The sequence below is a fragment of the Notothenia rossii genome, assembly GCF_949606895.1.
Source record: "Notothenia rossii genome assembly, chromosome: 6".
Classification (NCBI taxonomy): Eukaryota; Metazoa; Chordata; class Actinopteri; order Perciformes; family Nototheniidae; genus Notothenia; species Notothenia rossii.
Window position 1 is genome coordinate 67,748,423 of NC_136909.1, and position 23,505 is coordinate 67,771,927.

The 23,505-nt window shown below is 40.3% G+C and overlaps 2 protein-coding genes across 6 annotated transcripts in view; one reads left to right on the plus strand and one right to left on the minus strand.

Annotated features, from left to right (window-relative positions):
* The window catches only part of klhdc3 (kelch domain containing 3), a 29,690-nt gene extending 26,104 nt beyond the window's left edge, over positions 1-3,586 (minus strand). The window contains exons 1-2 of the mRNA XM_079691031.1: positions 3,444-3,586; positions 1,527-1,768 (exon numbers count right to left, since the gene is read on the minus strand). Of these exons, the coding sequence (XP_079547157.1) occupies positions 1,527-1,680 (154 nt within the window). The 5' untranslated portion in view covers positions 1,681-1,768; positions 3,444-3,586. The remainder of the gene's footprint in view (positions 1-1,526; positions 1,769-3,443) is intronic.
* Positions 3,587-16,748: 13,162 nt separating this feature from the next.
* mymx (myomixer) overlaps positions 16,749-23,505 on the plus strand; it is a 30,523-nt gene continuing 23,766 nt past the window's right edge. For all 5 annotated transcript variants that reach the window (XM_079686568.1, XM_079686572.1, XM_079686570.1 and 2 more), the window contains exons 1-5: positions 16,749-17,406; positions 18,105-18,194; positions 19,454-19,600; positions 22,481-22,627; positions 23,173-23,364. In XM_079686568.1, coding sequence (XP_079542694.1) covers positions 16,906-17,406; positions 18,105-18,194; positions 19,454-19,600; positions 22,481-22,627; positions 23,173-23,364 — 1,077 coding nt within the window. In that variant the 5' untranslated portion in view covers positions 16,749-16,905. The remainder of the gene's footprint in view (positions 17,407-18,104; positions 18,195-19,453; positions 19,601-22,480; positions 22,628-23,172; positions 23,365-23,505) is intronic.

Sequence of the window (23,505 nt, forward strand, 5' to 3'; positions counted from 1 at the left end):
TGATCAAGAGATATAGGCTAAATCGTGAGGGTATCAAACTTGTTGTGGAATTAGTGCGGGATGCAATAACATCGCCGACTAAGAGGAATAACCCGATTAGTCCAGAAATAAAATGTTTGGCAACACTACGATATTTAGCAACAGGGAAAATGCAACTTTGCAATGCCGACGATTTAGGAATATCGCAACCATCAGTCAGCCGTGCCATAAACCAAACCATCAACGCGCTCTCTAGACCACATATCATCCAACAGTTTATCCGGTTTCCTTTGGACAATCAACAACTACACAGGATCAAAGCCAACTTCATGGCAATTGCGGGTATGCCCGGTGTAGTCGGTGCTATTGACGGGACGCACATAAAAATAATTGCGCCATCAAAAGATGAGGACGTGTTCGTCAATAGAAAGAAAGTACATTCCATCAACACGCAGATTGTTTTCATTCATCATGATAGGGGGACTTGAACGGCGGTATTGGCTGTTATTGAAAGTGTTTAAGTGCTGGAAATATGCTCATTGGATAATAGTTTGCAGGGTGCTTTTAATTGCCTCCTTGATTTAATGCAATTTACGTATTTTTATTGTTTGCTCTCTCTCTTTAACGTGCATATACAACGTCATTATCGTGGTCTGCACAAACTTGTCATCATGCGTGTATTCTGCTAACTGCACTGTCCATAACTATTTGATAGGAATACATTTCTAGCCTAGGCTATTTCCTTGTTTTTCGGTGATTTAGTGGGCTCGTTTGTGGGATGTTGTGGATGAGTTTCACCGAGACCGCCTGCTCTAAACAACCAATCACCGTACTGACCGCTTCTAAACTCATGCACGAGAATCGACGTAATCCAAAGCAACGGCACGTCACTCTTAGTTCACTCTTTGTGATTTATCCTTAGTATGAGTAGGTCTCAGCGGCTTTGTGAATAACTTTTAAGAAAAAACTCCTACGTAAAATGTTTTAGGAGCACTCCTAGCGGTAAGATAAAATGCTTTGTGAATACGGCCCCTGATCTCTTAAAGTTTTCCTATTATACTATTTTTCATCAATATATTATAGGTCTCGGATATATACAAAAGTGTCTCTGAAGTGTTTGGCTCAAAATACCAAACAGATCGTTCATTGTAGCATCCCATAATCCCCTCTGTTTCAGCCCTGTTTCAAAAGTGCTGATTCTCTGTCTGGTACTTTAGATGAAAATATGGAGCCACTCCCAATGCCCCACTGTGAGATATTTGGTTGAAAAAAACTAAAATGGTGCTCTAGGTTACCTTGGTTGATTATTGGCTAATGGTTACACAAGCCAAAACATCATTATGACATCATAAAGTGGCCAAAATCTGATCAGCTCATTTTCAGACAGGTTTTTATATAAATGGATCAGGACAAAAAGTCAGCAAAAAAAATGTCCTGAAAGGTTCAGAATCTCTTTACACAGAGGGGACACATGTTTTTGTATAAAAGACATGAAAAAGTGGATTTTGCATAATAGGTGACCTTTAAAATGTATATTCACCACCTACCTGTGTTGAAGACATGCACGTCAATCTGACGCAGAGTCTCGTAGTCCTCCCCGGAGCAGTAGCCTCCAAAGGAGAACACTTTGTGCCCCACCGCCACAGCAGCATGGTTGACTCTCCGCGGCCCTCCTTCCAGGTGCACCGACCAGCGAAACATCCCACGCGCAAGCACCTGTATGACTGCCAGTCCTTAGACCATCACTTTGTACCCCGCCTGGATCCCATCAAGCCAACAACATTGAAACCTGCAACCAGAAAAACAAGGAGTTGTACTCTGCGGAGAACAGTTGGGAAAACCAGGAGGGGCAATTGAGGGCAAGAAAAAGGGCAACTGTTTGTCTTCTTGGGGTTAAAATTGTTCAGCTCTGCTCTGCTGTTGCTGACAGGCTCACAAGCCCCCGTTTTATCTGGCAGGGTATTTTAAGAAGTGATTAGATCTACACGTACCACTCCTCTTTCTTTCTGGTAACTCTCATCCCTGTAACCTCCCACTGCACTACAAACGTTCAAAAATAGAATCATGTACATGAAAATATGCACCCCTTATGGGCTATACCAATAAATATATAACACCATTAGAAAGTATCAGGGTCAGTGATCTTACTTTAACATTAGTATATAGTTTACAAGGTTATTTATTTAAGTGTAATAAAGTCAGTGTGGTACTTATCTATTAAAGTAAAAGAGCAAGGATTAAACTGTCAATTGGCTATCATCACAAATATTCATAGAAAACTAAGGAGAACACTGAAAAAAAGCAAATCTAAAAAAGGTATGTGGTTCAACGCCAACTTCTTATTAATTCCACACACAATTGACAACTGCATATCAAAACTAATTTGCTGCAAAAAGGTCTAAATGTTCAGGTAAACTGTCACTCAATACTCATATGTCTTGAAGAAAGCAAGTGAAAGTGTTGCTAAACCCTATGTACCCCTGCTAATTCTGTCTCAATGACTCAATGACTTACTCACTGACCTCTAACCTTTTTGCACTCAAAATAAACTCCCAGGAGAAGACCATTGAACATAATCACGAGGAGCAACACAGGCCACATGCAGGCAACAGGAAAATATGGGTTGGGACTTCATTAGAGTAATGGGTTTACCCCCACTTTTTGGACCATTTGTTTTGGAGGATGCAGTAAAAGCCCCACATGGAGTAGGCTACCGTGACTTCTGAAATGACAGAACACTACAAAAGGCAACATTGCCTCATCTTTGTTGCTGTAAACCGGCTTTATCCAATATTTTCACTTTAGCTCTGAATCCTTGTAGTGTAGATTTTGAGAAGAGGGGCACACCTATTGGCAAGCTGTTTATACCCCCTCCTTATACAGTAAAACATATACTGTTGTTATCAGATGACTATCCATGGCATCATTTGACTACAGTGGCTTTGTTGAGAATAAGAAAAGGCTAATATACGGTAGGATTGGTGCTTAACTAGTTATAAGGTGTCGTTTTTCAATGCATATTGTGAGCTCACAGATAGTTTATGGATAAAAGCTAATCCTGAGCCGGTGACATTGAGCATTAACATGGTTACTAGGGTCCAGCCAAGCCTCATACACTAGCTAGCTGACGTTAGCTAGCTTTAAGACAGGAATAGACACACACCTGTGAGCGACAGCGACTGACCGACAGGGTCGTTTCATAACAGCAACTTTAACAACCATGAAACTAAAATAGTGTTACTTTATCCAGCTCCTTAATACCCAACCATACAGGGGGAAATATGTGGATAGCTAGGCTAAAGCTAACGTGGAGGAGCTACCTAATTTAGCTTCTAGCTAGCTAACTTGAAATTATTAAAAGCAGCCGGCAGGAGTTAACACAGAGGCGTTTATTTGAAACCTTTTAAATTGCAAAGTGGTTAGCTATCAGACAGCAGTATGAATGTAAGAATATAGTTAGCTACCTTCAGGTCGAGTCAGTTGTGGTTAAACAAGCTGTGCTGTCCACACTGGGAGCCCCTACAGACTCCCTCGTGAGGGGAGGCGTCCGATATCACCCTCTGTCGGAGGCAGATGTTATTGTTTCTTCTTCTTCTTCTTCTTCAATTTACAATTTGAAAAAACAACATGGCTTTCATATTTTTCAAAATAAATGAATAGGTACATACATTTTAAATATTTGTGAAATAATCATGCCTTTGATTTTAAGACCCTGGTTATTAAACATGTTGGTTCACTTTCAAACTGTCATCGCTTACTGGGAACCTTGAATACGGCGATGTTACACCGTTACACCTGTATATTCCTGCTATTCCAAAAGCCTACAGATACTTGTCTGCTGATAAATTGGCCTGACGAAGAACCACTGGATTCAATGTGAACCTGTAATGTTTGGGGTCCTAGGGGCCTATTACCTACTTTCAGTAGGTTACAAATATGGAGTTTAACACAATGGTTCCCAACCTAGCGGTCAAGACCTCCCTAGTGTTCTCGTATGAACGTATAAACCTGAAGTGTAGGCTAATGACTGACGGAAAGGAAATAAGATTATATATGTTTTTTTTTTGTTTTACTTCTTATCTCATATTCACTTTAAGGCACTTGTGAAAGGTTGGGAACCACTGTTTGAGCAGTTTAAACAGTAAAGAAAGATGATGGAGCATGCTGATGAAATCACCACCACCACCATTGTTAAGGTTGTATTTAGCCTATTTGTGTCACACAATAACACAATTGCAGCAGTAGATGGCGCTGTGACACATGTTCTTTATTGCTCATGAGGCTGTCAGAAACTCAAACCCTTAAACTCCTGGCCAAATGTTTTCAAAAATATGATCCTATGAAAATTACATTATCTAGCATTATCGTATTATTTTTGTCATATCGTTATTTTATCATGTAACATAGCTAGATGATTAAGATTGTCTGGTCGAGGTTGCACAAGATGCTCTGTGTTAGCTGCTTGTATACCTGCCACTCAATAAGTCACGGTTACCCAAGCAGAATCCCTAAAGATCTCAGTGTTATTGTGTCAATCAGCATTGTAAGCATACTGACATAGGCTTAAACACTGCCTTTCTGATACGGTGCAAGGCCGGTGTATTTAATCTGGATTTTCTTAGATATGATTTATGTTTGATAAAAGTTCTCCAACTTGTAAGCGATTCCAGCTCGATGCTGTCAATAATAAAGAATGTTCTCTTGGAAAGCTTGTCTGAGTAAAAGAACAAAATATGTACTGACCTAATCCTATCTGTGCTCTAGGTGATGGGGCCAAGCATAAATGAATCAGAATCAGAATCAAGTTTATTGCCAAGTAGGTTTACACATACAAGGAATTTGCTTTTGTATATATTGTGAATACGTAAACACACTAAGATTGATTAAGTTGAAGAAAAGGGTCAAATGTGATCAACTCTGGTGAAACTATTTTCTAATCTGTAAAACATATCCCATATAGTGAATTTTACTGGAGCCACTTAAACAGCCCATTTCACACTTCTAGATTGTAAATGTCATGCATCATGCAATTTGATTTTACCATTTAATTTTTAAAAGCTTTGAATTACAAAGGGCTGGGTTAAGTGCCATCAACCTGGTTCCAAATGCTCGGACTGAGGTGAAAGTAGAGCCTTGTAAAAGGATTATGGCACTGAGGAGCCATGTTACAGCTGCCATGGATCTGCCCGTATCACGGCCCAGGTCTGGTCCACTTAGGAGGGGCTTTGATTGATTCATTGTGGCGAGGCATTCCAACACCATGCCAGCTGCACGTCATGCACAATGGTGAGATTGTGCCTGGGGCTGACCAAGCAACAGCTGCCCAGGGCTGCCCCTTGGAGCTATTATAGGTGATTACAGACAAACAGGCGGACACTGAAAAACAGGTTACAGTACAACATACTTATAGTAGATTTTACAATTATTATCACTCAAAGTTCATCTTTGTAGTTTCTTGTTTTGTAGGATCACCATAGATGCAATGATCTCAGTTCATTATAAATCCACTTTTCTCAACTCGTTCCTTTTCTCAAACCCGTTACATTCAGACAAAAAACTTTGCTCTGAACTTAAGATCCATAAAACTGTCTACTTAGCAGTCCTTACTATTACACACAATTGCAGTTAGATGATGTTATAGTCTGGAAGTGGACCCAGGAATTTCTGGAAATGTCTATCTTGGAGGAGTTTATGTAAATGATCACATGTCTGGGACACATGATGCTATTTTGGGTAATTGTTTTCCTTTTGATCTAGTATTATGCAAACGTCATGTTGTATAATGATATGGGATATAATACACTAATATTACACTGATGCACGCACACCTTCTACTATAAGATCTCATGCCTGGCCAGAGTCTGTAATATTGGAAATCGCCATGCCTCAACAAAGATAAAAGAAGTAGAGCTGGCGTGTTTACTCCAGAAAATAAAACAACTGCCCCCTATTTGGTTGCTATAAACATGTTTCTCTTTCCTTACCTATATATAAATGCTAGTTGCAAAAAATCATACAAGAACAGAGTCCAGCCCAGCCCAGTGAAATAATCTCTTGGTACGGTATGACCCCCTATTGGCTAAAAACTCTGGCCTGCCATCCCAGCTGTCAGCATTTTGCACAGATTGCATCACCCATCCGACCCTGCTGAGCCACTCTTTGACACATTTGCTTAGTGGTGTGTTTTACACATTTTATAGCCGACACATGTGTCGTCTGTCTGTTGTCATGCTTTGACATGGAGAACAGGAGTCACGCAACTGCAGCATAGCTCTGCGAGTCAACAACAACTGCTGAAAACCAACTGTTGTTCGGTATTCCTGGCCAAACCCAATGATGGAAGCGCTCTGCAATGCCTTGTGGCAAAGAAAAACACAGCCTCTACTTAGAAATGGCTCGTTTGGTTAATCTTTTTACTTGCCATGGCTCATAAAATTCCTGAGTCTGCTGTTATTGTGAACCGTAAAAGCAACTCCATGCAAAATAAACCTTTAAATTAAGAGAAAGGGAAAGACATTTTTGGTGATTTTGACATGAAGTTAAGCACTGTAAAAGTAATTTTTCACCTGCTTCTCTTTTTTCTTAAAGTATTGTGGGAAAATTATTATATAATATAATATTATTGACATACTCCTAAAGTTCTTCAATCGTTTCGCTATTTTTATCTATTTATTAGGCTCAATATGAGATTGTGTTGAGCACAGTGTTGAGGTAACTGCCTCAAAAATGATAAAAATCTAAATAATAGGCTCTTCTATCAAAATATCAAACACTATGAAAAGAGTGCATCTACCAGCTAAGGTCATTGCAGAACTACACAATCCAGGGATATTCCCCGGATGTTTAACTTACTGATTTGACTTCCGCTATAGCTGGATAAGGTCCACAGCACTAAGCCGCTCAGAATGATGTCATAGAGCATGATCTAACTCTGTGGCCAGATGATTGAATCATACATTTTCCTTTAATTTGGGGGTTATTAAATGAACAGAGCTCCTCTCTGTGAGTTTCTAAAGAAGACGATTGGTATTCGCCTTAGGTCATTTTTTCTCGCTTATGGTTCATTTGTATTGCTCTGCATGAGGGGTAAAATTAGTACTTTGTAGCAGCTTTTTTTATTGGTTAGGCTATGTTTCCAATGACCAATTAACCAACAAGCCATAGTTTATAAGCATGTGGCCGAGCAGGGAGGCGGGTTATTGGACTGCGTTTCAAATCCTTAACAGATGAGTGATTTTATAGAGTATTATTATTTCTACTCTTACAAAACACTTTGCAAAAATGCTGTTAGGATTGTTGAGGGGTTAAAACCCTTTCGACAGTTCTGTAGTTGACCTCTGACCTTCAACACAACATTTAGTGTTTGCTGAGCTTCATTAAAACTGCATGTCTGTGGTTTGTTCTTCATAGTTTACTCTATTAGATAGACCAGGGAGTTTGTGGTGGTTTTGTTTGTTTGTTTGTTTGTTTGTGGCTCTCTGGCATCTAAAAATAAAACCAAATTAGGGTAGAAGAAGCTCCCCTATGAGGCTTAAAATGTTTTTCTGTTCCTGCATGTGTGCCAGCTGCTTTGTTTTCCCACAACAGTTCCATTCTGTTTGATGTTTGTGATATTGTGTTATTAACTCATTTTATTGTTGTGTTTGCATTATGATATGTATCACCATCCCGTATATAATAATTACAATTCCTCAGGGTCTTTTAACGTGCAACACTAGACACACCCGACAGCTACAAGTATTTTCATCAGAGCCTCTTTAATTATGCGGCTCACTTTCTATTTTTGCCCCAAGAGAGCCTAACCTCCCCCACACAGTCGGGACAGTTGCTTCGTAGATTGTACAGCACCTGTTATAAACCCAATTGTTACCCCACGCCCAATTGAGGACACACACACCTGCTCTTATAATACCCATGATGGCTGAAAAACAGAAACGTCTGATGCTTGGTTTTTGCGGCATGAATACATCTCCAACCTGGAATGTGAAAAGGATCTTTTTGTCATATGTTGTCTCAGTTTGGCTAACAATGTGTACAACAATTTCTACCAAAAGGGACAGGAATATGGGTCGTTCTACAACTAAATAGGACATTGTGAGACCCAATGGGAACAGTTTATTATTTGTGCTGGCTGAAGGTTATTAAAAAAAAAAGCATGAAAGCAAGATCCTCCAAGTTTTGTCTTATGGTCACACCGCAAATATTCACAAATAGGGACTAAACTTTTCAAAATCTTGTAATGTCTGCTTTTATTTCCAATGTGTTGGTAATTTTTATTCCACTAAAAAACAAAGCTCTGGTGGTTAGTTCAGTTTGTAAAGGGTCTAAGAGGGTTAAAGTGTCAGCAGCCTTTTAGCATCAACAAGCCACACATAGCTCACACTGGTGTCAGCAATGAGATCATCCATTCCACAGGAGGCGACATGAGTGAGGCAAACAATAACGCAGCGCTTTCAGGTGGGTCCGGCTTCTTATGTAAAGCCCCCGAGGCCTTTTCTAAGCAGGGAGAAGAAAAAAAATCACATCAGCCTGTCCTGTATTGAATCCAGACTATTTGAGGTGAAGAACAATAAAGTCCTCATGTTGTAATAAAATGAGTTTTCTCCCACTGCTTTTCAAGAAGGCTTAAGAACATCTGTGAAAGTTTTTCCAAGTTGTCTGTGTACTTATTGATATTTTCTTATTTACCTCCAATTAAAAGGTCAGAGATGAATTACCTCAACCAAACATTAAATTAATCTGTAAAGCCATGGTGGTGTTCAAAAATGACTCAAGATGTGCTTGGCTTTTTTTTTCCATTTGCCTGAAGCACTCAGATGAAACAGTTGTTTTTTCTAATTCTGTTTCTCTTGTGAAGTTTTAAAGGTACATCATGATTACAGAGCAGATCCATCAAATGGCTGGCCATGTAAATGCTGAAATGCAAATACGCGTTTCACCTCTTCCTTGATTTTCTGCCTTCAAAATGTTTAACAAGCCTTTCCACTTGGCAACAGTTGGCCATACAGATGTCAAGCGCACAGGCAAGCAATATACTCCAGGTGGGCTGCGGCACCTGATTAAAGTTCCTGTATGTGATTAATAAATCACACTGCAGGTTCAACAGAGCTTCTAAATAAAGGCTCAAAGGCACCCAACCTGCCGCTGGAATGACATCAGAGGTCAAATGTTAAACTTCCCTCTCAAGGTGATTGATACTGTTGGAGAGGGCAAAAATAAGCTACAGCCTTTTTCTGTTATTCAACCTTTGATATGGGAAAATTGCTTCCTGCTGCCAGAGCACAGTTGCCATGATGTGAACCTATGATGTAACATGATGGAGTGACCTCATCCAGCCATTGAGCCCGACTGCCACCTGAGAGTGTCTCCAAAAAGGACACAATAAAGGCCTGTTTGACAGAGCGTGTGCACACTTGAAAACTGATGCAGTATGTAGGAGCTGCACTGCTAACATTTGTTAACCAGCACCTAACACAAGGTAAAGTTGAGGCTGATGGGAAAGTCATTAGTTATTCAGATTTGTGGGCATAAAGCAAGCTGTGTGTTCCATTACCCATAATACAATCCCATTTGGATTTACTCTGTCCCAAATTATATATAAAATTCAGTGAGCCAAAAATAACAGTACTTTTAAGGTGTGATTTAATGATGAAGCAGTTTGCCTTAGACACAAATACAAACCATCAACAAAAAACAACCAAAATGAATAGTAACCACGTATTTTGAAGAGAATAAATTTATGTTATAGCTCTTAGTCAGAGTTAATCATGTATGTTCCCTTTATCAGCCAGTTCATCTTTCATCAGGCAGAAACAAAGCAAATTGAGTATTAAAAAATGACATAAACATTATATTTACAGAAATGTGTATTCATATGCTCAGTCCCTGGGTAAAAAATGATTAAACAATAGTGCTGGGTGAGAAGTTAAGGAATCCAAAATATACAACAATTATCCTCAGGGAGGCATGAAATGCATCGATTTCATGGCGACTTACAGTGGGGCAAAAAAGTATTTGGTCAGCCACCAATTGTGCAAGTTCTCCCACTTAAAAAGATGAGAGAGAACAGTGAGCAAAGATCCCAGAACCACACGGGGGGACCTAGTCAATGAACTGCAGAGAGCTGGGACCAAAGTAACAAAGGCTACCATCAGTAACACACTACGCCGCCATGGACTCAAATCCTGCAGTGCCAGACGTGTCCCCCTGCTTAAGCCAGTACATGTCCAGGCCCGTCTGAAGTTTGCTAGAGAGCATTTAGATGATCCAGAGGAGGATTGGGAGAATGTCATATGGTCAGATGAAACCAAAATAGAACTTTTTGGTAAAAACTCAACTAGACGTGTTTGGAGGAGAAAGAATGCTGAGTTACATCCAAAGAACACCATACCTACTGTGAAACATGGGGGTGGAAACATCATGCTTTGGGGCTGTTTTTTTGGGACCAGGACGACTGATCTGTGTAAAGGAAAGAATGAATGGGGCCATGTATCGTGAGATTTTGAGTGACAACCTCCTTCCATCAGCAAGGGCATTGAAGATGAAACGTGGCTGAGTCTTTCAGCATGACAATGATCCCAAACACACCGCCCGGGCAACGAAGGAGTGGCTTCGTAAGAAGCATTTCAAGGTCCTGGAGTGGCCTAGCCAGTCTCCAGATCTCAACCCCATAGAAAATCTTTGGAGGGAGTTGAAAGTCTGTGTTGCCCAGCGACAGCCCCAAAACATCACTGCTCTAGAGGAGATCTGCATGGAGGAATGGGCCAAAATACCAGCAACAGTGTGTGAAAACCTTGTGAAGACTTACAGAAAACGTTTGACCTCTGTCATTGCCAACAAAGGATATATAACAAAGTATTGCGATGAACTTTTGTTATTGACCAAATACTTATTGTCCACCATAATTTGCAAATAAAGTCTTTAAGAATCAGACAATGTGATTTACTGGATTTTTTTTCTCATTTTTTCTCTCATAGTTGAGGTATACCTAGGATGAAAATTACAGGCCTCTCTCATCTTTTTAAGTGGGAGAACTTGCACAATTGGTGGCTGACTAAATACTTTTTTGCCCCACTGTATCTAAGAGCTGTCACAACATTCACCTACAAATAAACACGACCTTGTGGTAATACTGTAGAGTAAATGTCAAGGGGTCACCAAAGTTGATAGAGTCCGCTCACTGAGTATCATGATGGCTTCACAAAAGTTCATGGCAATCCTTCCAATAGTTTTTGAGATGATATCAGCCTGTATCGACAGGTGGAAAGGCCGTCATTGTCTTCCTTAGAGCAGATAGCTAAAGTATATATTATTTGATATCACAAACTTTGCTAGTACAGCCAAGAAAAATAAGCTCATTCCCAGTGACCCTACTTGTTGAAAACAAACGATACCAAGGACGTCAATCTGTCATCAACTAGCATCCATTCCAGAAGTAGAAACACAACGTTTCTGAGAAGTTGATACATTTTGATCATCTATACATTTCTTGTCTGACCTGTTCATTGACTTGATGACAAGCCTGAATGTTGACTTTGAATTATCAGATTTCCAGTAAAAGGCTCTTTTGATCTTTTACAGTCACTCTCTCAACTTCAGTGCCTTATGGATTGTTCTAATGTCGTGGCCAATTGTTATGGGAGGACAATAAATCCATGAAGGAGGTAAAACAAAGGCCCTATTGTCTAAAATCCATGTCTGAATCCTGTTAATCGAACATACTTACTTACACAGGATTTCTCAAAACTGTTTTTACTCATGATACCACTCTGCTGCCAAGGTTGGAGGCTGAAAATAACAAATATTATGCATTGCATGTTTGCATTCATGGAGGAATGCTGCAAAGAAGGCCAGATATCAAAGTGTTATTGATGATGTCAGTGCAGCAGTTACCTTTGTATTGTTTTTGAAACAGCATGGTACAGTTTAAAATATATATATATGCGTCATGGAAGACGGTTGAAATTCGTTGTCTCTGCATGCCTCTTCCTGCTTTGTGACAAATTTGGCACACTGTCTCTCCAAACAATGAGCACTGAATGACTAACATGGCATTTTATTGCACATGATGTCATGGCTCTTTAAGGTTGTGATAAGAGTAGACATGTTGAGGAGAAACGTGTGAAGCAGGACTCCCAGAATGAAGCGCCACAGGTGTGTGTGTGAACGTCAGCTGATAAGCATGCAGTCTCATTAGGTGAGTGTCAAACTAGGCGCCACTATTATATAAGTACTAGGTATTAAACCAGTGATAAAAGGGTTTGGTACTTTTTATTTGACAGGTTTCAAAGTTGCAGCATTTATGTTTTTAAAGTACAAACCAGTGGTTGAAAGTGAATAACTACATTTACTCAAATACTGTAATTAAGTACAATATTGAGGCACTTGTACTTAAGTGGAGTGTTGTGTATTAAAGTTTTTTAATACTTCCACTACATCTATGAGGAAGTCTAGTTTTACTCCACTACCTTAATTAGACATCTTTACTTTACAAATACATATGTTTGCATTCATTGACAGAACATTAACTTATTTATGAGGCTTGGCTTACTTAACCTATTCATAATTTCAATACATTATTATTTTGTATTGATTTAGACTATTGTTGCAGGTTTTGACTCATAGTGCGAAATACTGTATACATAAAAAAAAAGATTAAAGATAATAATAATAATAATAATAATAAATTGTATTTTTTGTTATTATTATTAATCTTTTTTTTAAGATAACAGTGCAACATTAAAGTGAACACATTCATTTATCAGTAATTCTAATATAATTGATATCATTTTGCATAATGCATACTTTTACTTTTGGTGCTTAAAGTATATTTTGATGTTAATACTTTTGTATTATAATGAAGGTAGAATATTGTGCTGCTTATATTAAAGCAGTTCTACAGTGCAGAATTACTAATTGTGCTCAGTTCAATGACTATGACTTCCTCCTCCTCTGGTATAAACTATATTGAGATCTAAACCCAAGGCTGAATAGATTACTTATGGATAAAACTTCACAAAACCCATGTGGACATCATGTTATAAATGCTGAAGAAAATGTGGATTACGTAATGTGTTTATTTTTCTCGTTGTCCATAAACTGCAGCTGTCTTGTTGTTCTGTTCAAGCACAAATCATTGCATTGTTAATGTGCCGTATTAGCTCCAGTGGCTGCAGTACAAAAGCCCACAGGCGGGCCATCTGAGGGAGGCTAGGTCATTGTCAAGATGTGGGTTTAGACTTGTTAGCTAATAGCAAAGGAATTTAAAGCTATTTAGATCAACAGATAAGTGTTATTATAAATGTATGACTACAAAACTTCCTTGGCACCATGCCGTCACTGCCTTGATGTTTGCGTTCCATTGTCATTCACAGCTTTTTCTCGAGTCTAGGTTTAATCTATTTAAACAGAGTAAAAAGGAGCTGGACTGGTGTAAATATGCTCATGTTGATTTAAAACTTGGCCAAAGACTTTATGTATAAAGATAGTTTGTTTATGCTTTGTCTGTCCTGCCTGTAGAAGCTTAAAAATAGGCTTTTGTGCCATGGGACAAATTATTATGTGGATGTAATAGATGCCTGGCATCCAACATTTATAGCTAAAACTATAAAAGTAATAAACAGAAAGTTTATTCTAATGACATTGGATTCGACTCTTAGTTGAAATTAATTTTTTAGAGGAGGTTTTTTTGTGTAATATTAAGCTGAAGAGTTTTCTAGGGTTAGATTGCTCTGGATATTGTCAAAAGCTCTGACAAAACACGGCTGACATAACACATGTAAGAATTTTCATTTTTCCATTCCTTTCATATCAACCACAAATGTTTATTTTTGATCATGATCCAGAGCAAAAACTCAATCTTATCTGTACTGAAACTTGACCAGGAGGCCGATCATGCCTTTGTGATGACATACACCAAGTGGAAAAGTACAGACCCCCTCTAGCACCCATGCAAACTCTCTCCTCCGCTGCAGCTATCACTCTCCTTTCATGCGGCCTGCATCGGTGACATCACCCCTTAAAAACAAGTCTTCCAAGTCGTATTTACTGACTAATGAAATGGAAGATTTCTAATAAGTTTGATCACAAACAGAGGCCTGTGGCAAGAAAACATCAGGATTGTATTATCAACTTGGGAGGCAATGATATCAGCCAGAACCAGCTTGTCTTTAACAGTCATCTTCAAAGATGCACATAAAGGAAGATGGCACAAATAAAGATCTTTCAAATGCAGGCTGGATTATTTGGAACGGATGTGGGCAGCACTGTTACGCACGTGGATGAGAGCTGTTGGGAGGAGGGGGGACTTCCTGCAAACACCATAAGGAAGGTGTTACAGTAGCGCAATCGGACTTGGTGGGTAGAGGTGGGACAGCTGGTTCAAATCTTATCAGTACAGTCAATTTGTGAACAACTCTCCATCCTTTAAAAATGTTTGCAGAAGGTGGAAAACAGTGGCTTTACACAAATTGATCAGAAAATAAAGCATACGTTTTCCTTCAATTTTCAATCAGACCTTAAATGAAGTGAACAAAATAGTGTTTGTGAACTTTGAGCAAATCTAACATTGCTATATAACACATCCACCTTTGTATTGTCTTTTTAAAGGACATCTGAAAGTTAGATATTTTGGGAAATGTATTTCAAAATGTTCTATCATATTGTTTACTGTAAGGTCTTTTAAGTAAATATTAAAATATAGACAGTAGCCTGTTAGCTTAGCATGCAAGCATTTACAGCTCTGTCCACAACAAAACTTTGTCTACCAAATCCTCAAAAGCTAACTCAAAAGCTATCTCATAAACACATAATCACCACATCCATGTATCTTGTAGGCAGGCTAGCTGTTTAAGGTATTTGTGTTAACCTGACATTGGTGTCGATGTTACACAGTCAGGGTTGGAAAAATGTGTTGGAAAACTGGGTAAAAAATCGTTCATGTTTTTTAAATGTCTTGCTTTAAATTGGATTCTAGGCTAAGCTCTGAATGGCAGTATTTAATCTAGTAAAATCTCTCCGTGGACTGGATTGCTTTAACATTTTCAAAAAGATCTGCCCATATATTTCTTTCTGACAAATAATGATCCTAAATAAAAAATAACCCAAATGTTCCAGTTGAATGCGACCAACATTTCGGCATGTGGTGGTGTCATAGTCACAGTGTGCCCGCAGCGCACATAAATCGCACACTTTTAGAGCCTCTCACCCAGCAATATGAGGAAATGGCATTTTAAAGTCAGCCAAACCTCTTGAACTCCACCCATCCAGACTTCTTTGAACACCACCCAGCCTGTGCAGAATGTATCTCTGATTTCAAGCTGCAACACATTAAAACTCTTCCTTAAGATGACTTCATCATGAAACCAGAGCTCTTTTAAAAGCATAATTAACCGTGTCGACTCCGAGGGCTAACTCTGTCATATGGAGCCCTGCTGAGTGACTGCTGTCCCACTGCTGGCTGCTTTGGTCCTGCTCGAACACTGGCAACTTTAGAGCACATCAATTAATATATTTCTTTAATGTTTCCATTTCTAAATGCCCAGGATTTTACACTGTGTTGTAAAATGAGGCATTACCTCAATATCATAGTGACTGGGTTTCGTTGTTCGTGGCTGAGCAGCTACTTCAAGCGAGTCGACCAGGTGCGGCCTGGGGTCACGACTGAGGGCAGCTGAGTGAAGAGTGAGAGTTTCCTTTTTTGGGTAAAGCTTTCAACAGTGGAAGCAGATTCTCCGCTGTACTCCCAAATATTTTCTCTGCCGTCTGCTCTCTCCAATAATCCCTGCTCCCCTGACATACGCACGCCACCCCTAGCATTCCAATCAGTCAGCCCAACATGTGCTCTGTTGAACCCCAGCCACCATCAAGGAGTGGTAGGGGTCGTCATCTGCTTGACTGTGATTTCCCCCCCCCCCTACACTTGTCATGCCAGCAGCTCTGAGGTTTAAGGGGCTGTTCCATTCAGCTGGAACCTGTGTGACAACTGCTCCTGGCTGATGGGGAAAGGCTCTGAGCTTGGGAAAGCACTCTCACTCCTGGACAGACAGCGATCACAAGAGCCTCTGAAGCTTACTCTCTCCTCAGATTTCACCCTGGATTTAAAGAAAAAGGCCTGCTCCCTTTGAAAGACTTTCAGAACAAAACACCTCAGGGCTAATTCTGTTCTTCTGCACTTCAAGGTGCAGGTAAGGGTGAGGCACTGTGGGTGTGTGTGAGTTTTAGGATATTACCTCATAGAGGATAAGCTGTGATTGAAGAGGTTTGACAGAGGTCTCTCCCTCTGACTCCATTACTCGCCTCTTATCTGGACAGAATTTCTGTTCGGGTTCAGAGGGGAAGTTTTGACAGCCAGACTTTACAGCCCCCTCACAGCTCTGTCGCTCCTGACAGAGAGAAAGAGAAGAGAGAAAGAGAAAGAGGGAGAGTGTGTGTAGAGGTGGTGACTTCATCCCCACTCTTAACCAGCCCTCCTCTTTCCCCCTCCTTTTTTGAGCTTTCTTTTTTTCATTTTTTTCCTCCGCACAGCCCTGTCAGGCAGCATGCCAGCAGTTTTCATCTTGCTGCGGTCCCTGGTTATCAGGCTCCTCAGTAGCAGACTGGCAGGCTCAGTGGCACAGTTCCTCAGGAGAACCCTCTCTACAGGCGCTGCACACATTGGCACAGCGCTGCGCCACGTCTGGGACCGTATTAGATCCCAGGAGTCCAAGGAAGCCGTCCTGGGCTGTGTGTTGTGCCTTCTCAACATGCACAAGAAGGTGGAGACCTGAGCTCTCCCTTCACTTTCTGTTCAACTCACTACTTGCCTGCTGAACAGACTGGACAAACAGCGCTGGTGAGTGAGTAGTGGTGTACGAAGGGATGTGACTGACTTTTTTCAATGTACATTTGGACTGCAGCATTTTTTGTTTTCTTATCTGGACACTGGCAATGTCTGAAAGCATAGTAAGGAAGGTTCAGCCCTTCACGATTGGGACGAGGCTGTCAGTCCCGGCTGTGCCAAAATGCGAGGAGTTTACACAGAGTTATCAGCAGAGCCAGAGTTTGGATAACTGCACTCTACAGCACAACCTGAACTCACTCTACCTCAGTCGATCCCAGGTCTGCACACACGGCCCCTGTCTCGTCTCACCCATGGTCAAGCAGGTAGCCCCTGTGAAGCACAACCAGGACGACATGGCAGCTGAGGACCATCTGAACCAGAACGTTGCCTCTCCCTCCGCCGTCTCCCGGTCCATCAAGAAGATAACGATCTCTGGAAGTAGAGAAAGATCGGAGAACAATGTGTCAGTGGGACCAGTACAGCTTTCAATCACAGGGTCCACATCCGAAAATAACAATAACAACAACAACGTCACCAGCACCTCAGATACACATCTGCCCCGGATTGTGGGTGTGAGCTGTGAGAATAAACCTGGTTCTCACTTCAAGGTACAAGACACACTTTACTTATTCAAATATGCCAATTTAACACCCAGGGAAATAATAAATCACAGAGAGGTGGGATTTCTTCTAATATTGCTGTTCAATTAAAAGCTAATAAAGAGGATATGTAGGTAGTTTATCTTTTTAAATATATGTGTAAACGACAGTTTTGGTTAATTTAGTTTATGTGATAAGATTTATACTTTAAATGGCCATATCATAAAACAAATAAACTAATGAAGAAATTAACCTCATCATTGAAAATAGACATTCTACACATTTTCAACCTTTCCTACAGTGCAAATATTTAGCAGTAGGCCTATAGGCGAGTGTTGATTTCTGTATTTCAACTGTTTTTATGATTTTGAAGTTCTACTGAGAAGAGAACCGAGCACATGAACTAATTAAAGTAGCATAGTAAATCAATAGCAATATACGACAATTAATAATCTCATCATGGTAGCCTACTAGTACAATGTATGACAAATGTATTCAAAGAAAATGTTAAATATTGTAGTTGTTACCAATATTTGATCGAGATATAAGTTTTATGTAGTTTGTCGTGTTGCCATGGAGTTTGTCTTTCTGCCTGCCAGTTTCCCTCTTGTTGTTCAGCTTGTTCGACTAATTTACGGCTCTTTCTCTGCACTCTCAGCTGCTTATTTTGTTATTATAATACAAATAAAGTAATATTATTATTTTAGGTTTTACTCAGAAAAGACAGCAGTGAGGAACTTCAGCCAGCAACGGGACAAACCAAGCCGAAACTAAACGGAGAAAAATGCGTCCAACAGGTAAGATGCTAGCTGCTGTTACCTGCTAAATTATAACTGACAAATGAGGTAGCTAGCTTGAGACGACAAAAATGAGGACATTGTTTTTTATATCACGAATGTAAGTTTAATTAAAAAAACCTTTGAGTAGCCTATCATATTAAGGCTTACGTTTTTTCATAATCAGTGTCTTGTTGTGGATATTGGTGCTATTTTAACTTTATTGACACTGTTTTATATTTTGCTGTGACAATGGGGTCTTTATAGCCAGCAGCGGAGTTGATGGATCTTTTGGTGTTTAGGAAGTGAAGTCATGTGCTGTGTTCGCCAAAATTAAACGAGTTTATTATATTAAACATTTGGAGCAATGTTACACAGAGGTGGAAAACAAGTTGAGCTATGAAAGCAACGTGTCTTTGAACGCCACACAAATAGCGTACTGTAGGCCTATCCTCTTTTTAACTGTAATTCATTAAAGAAGCAGACTCATGGAGAAAAACAGAATACGTATATTGTAGGATATTGTTTAAACTCAATGGGCTGTTGGATTTGGCCTGTTCCTTGTTGAAGTCATCAGTATGTGTTGTGGATGAAGTGCTCTGTTACAGAGGCAGGGCTCACTGGAAAACATGAGGTCAGGGAAGATGTTAACAAAAGAAAAGGCTTGCTGAAGCCCTCATGGTGGCTGCTTATAATAACACACTGACACAGCAATGGCCTCATTTCCCCTTTTAGGACAAAAAACTACAGTGTACATCTACATCAGCTATTATTGTATAACCACAACAATACTTTCCTTTTCCTCCTCTAATGTATTATTCATTAAAGTGCCCAACAATGGTTATAATTACATGGGAGAAGCTGGTGGTGCCTTTACCTGTTCAGGTATGAAAGAGCAAACATGATCTACCAAAGTCCTTTTAAAGGTGATATGTTTACATGTAAGGCTGACAGTAAAACATGTCCGACATCCCAGGATCTGTCTGTTCCTGCTTCCTTCATGTGCCCAGATGTTTCCTGAGCAGCAGGAACGCTCGATTAGGGAAATGGTGCCAGTCCGGCAGTGTTGACAGTATGTTAAGAGGGACCTTGAGGTAACACAAATGTGTAATGTCTCTGTATTGTGACAAAAATCCCCTCATTGAGAGATCCACCATCTTCTTATAGAGTTGATCAGTCAGGCATCATTTTGGTTTTGTTTGGTAGATTCAAATGAATGTTGCAGTCAAATTGCCATCATATTTTCAACCATTTATTGTCTGTCTTGTTTGCTTACATAGATATCAGTGCCTGAATCACGTCAAAAAGAGACGCAAAGGAAAGAAAGTCATCCACACACGCAGAATGAAGCATCCGCAGCTGTTCCCACGTCCGAGAGCGACTGCTTCACTCAGCGTTACTCGCTTTTCCACAAGGAAGTACTGCAGGTAAAATGTGGCATTCATACACAATATCAACATCAACAGTTTGTCGAAAGCTCCACTTTCCTCCTTCTTTTTTGTGTTCCCTTAAATAACTGGAAACTTGTAAAATGTTTAGGAGAGTGTGCTTTTTCCACTCTCCATAGATTGCACATGGAGATTTTTTTAATCGGTCAAATCAAACCTTAACTTATCTCTCATCTCCTCAAACAAATACATAATGAAAAAAAGCTGCAGTGGGTTTATCTCAGAAGCAACAAGTTAGGCTGTTTAGATGAAATCACAAAGGAAGCTGTCGTATGACCCGCATGACAAAATATGTACTGGTTATAATTTTGTCTCGAGAACTGTACGCGCTGTGTTCGGCTGAGGCGAAGAGAGGGAGGGGAAACCGCCACAAGTGAAGCAATTATTTAGAAGTGAGATCATTGTTTGGCTCCATCTCTTCACGCCTATGTCCCAGAGAGACTCAGCCAAGCAGCACAACTGGCTGTGTTATCTCATCGCTGCGTCCACCCCAGTGTACAAGGACATTTTTCTGCGAGTTCGGCTGAGGGACATTTTGTCCGGCAGTCGGCTTTGTCATCAAACTTCCAAGTGATAGGCTGTTTACTCCCAGTAATAAGAAAGTCATTTAGGATGTGTCCGCTGAAGGAAACATGTGATGTATGTATGTGTTGAAAACAGCTCTGTGGCACATCATTAATGTTAACTAGCTTAGCAGCCCCTTTCCTCTTAAGTGGACCTTGCATTTCTGTTGACTTGGTGTACTTTAAATAACCAGAGTTTTTTGTATCTGGGGACTTAGCTGTTTTACAGGGATTTGGTTGACTGCTATCGCTGATGAGAATATGTTATTTCAGTATTATGTCGCTCTGGAAGTGGAAGTGAGTTTTCCAGGGAGAGACTTTTAAAGGGCCCTAATGTTTCGAGCTAAGGAGAGCAAAGCAGGTCCCCACATGGAGAAGCCCGGTGCTCGCTCGCTGAGAACCATCTGTCTTCGAGGCCGCTCTGCAAAACTTCTTGCCTTTCAGCGTCTCCTTTCCATGATAGAGAAAGTGGAGAAACTTCCACTCCCACAGTCTTGTCAGCGCCGAGTTACAAAAGGGCCCAAAAATTAGGCTTGTTGGTAAACACTTTTATAAAGTGTGAAGAGGTGGGCACTCGTTCTCTCGTTAAGATGCCAAAATTGGGTTACTCTGAAGCTTGCAGAAAGGAAAAGTGGCCGTAAAAAAAAGAGAAGGGTGGTTTCTGTTTACAGTTTGTAATCAAACATGGAGTTTATTTTAAAATCTGGTCCGTGTTGACTGCAGTGATTTTTATTTTCCTGTGTGGACACAGATTTTTCACAAATAAATCAAAGGCAGTGATAAAATCTGAGCTGCATACATTAGCCGTCTATTCTCAGCGGCTGCACTAAGGCCTTACTGTACCTTTTGATAAACAGACAATTGTTGTGGAGAGCGGACAGGAAAAAACAAGGGACTCAGACTTCCTGTATGAGGTCATTATAGAGCCAGTGTGAGGAGATAGGGGCAGGCCTGTTTTGTCAAGCTCTTTTCCTTCTGTTCGGGGGGGAAATGCTGCACCGGGGGGATTGTAAAGTTAATGACCTGCCTCTCTTAAGGGGGAAGGGACATCAGATTTTAATCTCAAGCAAACAGTCGTTTTAGAGGCTGTGTCATCTGTGGTGTTTTATTGATCCAAAAGAGAGGTTACTGTAGAGTCTATTATTCGTCAGTCGTACTAAATTCCTTGGGAAATTATGCTTTTATCTGAAGTTATAATCACTTACTTGTGTGCTTAACTGACAGTCTACACAATCGCAACACACAAAATAAAGTTCTGCAGGTTTTATCAATTGTATGACTCACAAAAAATTAGTCTGTGTTGATTTATGAATCCAATCAATTATAGGGTGGGTCGCTCACTTTCACACTGGGCTCGTAGCGGAAAGCAAACATGTACTTTCCAACACTTTCTGACTTTGGGCACCTGGTTCGCAGTTCTTCTCACTCCATACAAATGTTGCCAGAAAAGGCAACTCTGCAATACAAAGCCTTATGCAATAGAGCCCAGACCCTCGCCAAGAGAAACTTCTGCTCTGCATAACATGACATTAGAGAACAAAGAGCTGTGCTTGATGTGTCTGAGGCTCTGTATTACTCTAATTCGGGGAAGAAAATGTAGCCTGTTTGCCTCTCCGATAAGCAGAACAAGACCTTTGCTGAGTGCTCTGTCACACAGCTGATATATCACAACCTGTAGGCTGAAGATAAGCCTCATATGAGTTATGAAATGATTCATACAAATATATCAACAAATAAGACTTCTATACATCCATAATTATTGCTTCCTATGCCAACATTTTTATATTCTATCAGCTTTCTAAAGGTGAGACATTCTCAGATTTCACTCTCATCATAAAACAGGTCTATAAACAGACATACAGTATGTGCTGATTGCAGGGTCGGGAGGGTTAAAACAGTTTTACTTTAAAAACGTTATCTTATACAATAACAAATTACTTTAAAATTGCGTCAGTTTCAAAGTATTACACTAGTTATGATACCTTTCTGAAATGTTATCATTATATTGTATGTAAAGCACAAAAAGGAAACAACATAGCAGTACAAGTTCTGCCTTGTGAACATGCTGTCATCTTCCAATGACAAAACTCATTTGGCACATTAGTGTTTGAGATTTTAACCATCCTGCCTTGCAGTAATTTGCACATTGCTGTGATGTCATTAACCTTTTAGATGTACATACAAAGTAATGGCAATATAATCCTAATTACATAAAACTGTTCCATGTAGTCATTACTCCCAAAAAGAGCTTGATGCATATCTTAACACTTTGACCGTGTGTCTGTTTGTGATGTAGGCAGAGGCGTGGATCAAAGGCAAGCTGCGGGACCTGAAGGATGGATGTAATATTCAGCGCTGCCCCCTGCAGGACTGGGGGGAAGCCTCGCAGACGCTCCACAGAGACCTCAAAGACTTTGAGAACACCCTAATACAACTCAACCAGGTAAGATAAACATTGAACACGCGCCCGGACTCTAACTGAAATAGAGACCAGAGCCAGCAGCACAGCAACCCACATCACAAATGAAATGTTTATTTAAAGCTTTTAACAGGTAATAGAGTTCCGAATGCAAACATGAATCACTTTCTATAGTGTTGAAAGAGTCCGTAAGATCACATAACATTATGGTAGGCATTTCCAGACGGCCGGAGAGAAAATCAGAGCCTCAGTGTTCCAGACGGCTCTGACAAGCCTGTTTATTCTTTCTCCCTCCGGAGAAAATGTTTGGAAATGGTACATTGCTGATAATTAACCTCCCCTGACACTCAGGCAGCTCAGGAAGGGTAGAAGCAGAACCGGTAGACTTTTCAAGGGTATATCCAAGAAATATATGGCAGTTTTCCAACATCTGTGAAACCGCATGGCACATAAGCAATGACTCCGACAAACTTGACGTGTGTAGTGTGCTCCGCCACTGTTGTATGTCAAGTCTGGCGGCTCCCTCTGCTCTACATCTTAAATGAACAGCAACTTTCTGTTTCTTAAAGATGGGTGAGCAGCTGATCTGCAAGCTAAACCCCACCTCTGACCTGGTGAAGAAACAACTCAGCCAGCTCAGGGACATGTGGCAGACCCTCAAGCAGACGGCCGCAAATCAGACGAGGGCGCTGGGTGGAGCCAGGAACCTGCAGGAGTTCAACAAGAAAGTGGACAAGCTGGAGGCATGGATCAAAGACAAGGTACAAAATTACATCTTTCTCTGAATTTGTGCTTAGTGTAATAAGTGGATTTCATCACATGGGGAGGGTTATTTTTACCCCTTTTCTCACCCTGCACAAGTGTTTCATTTCTTAACGATTGGTCGTTTTTAGGCACTTAAT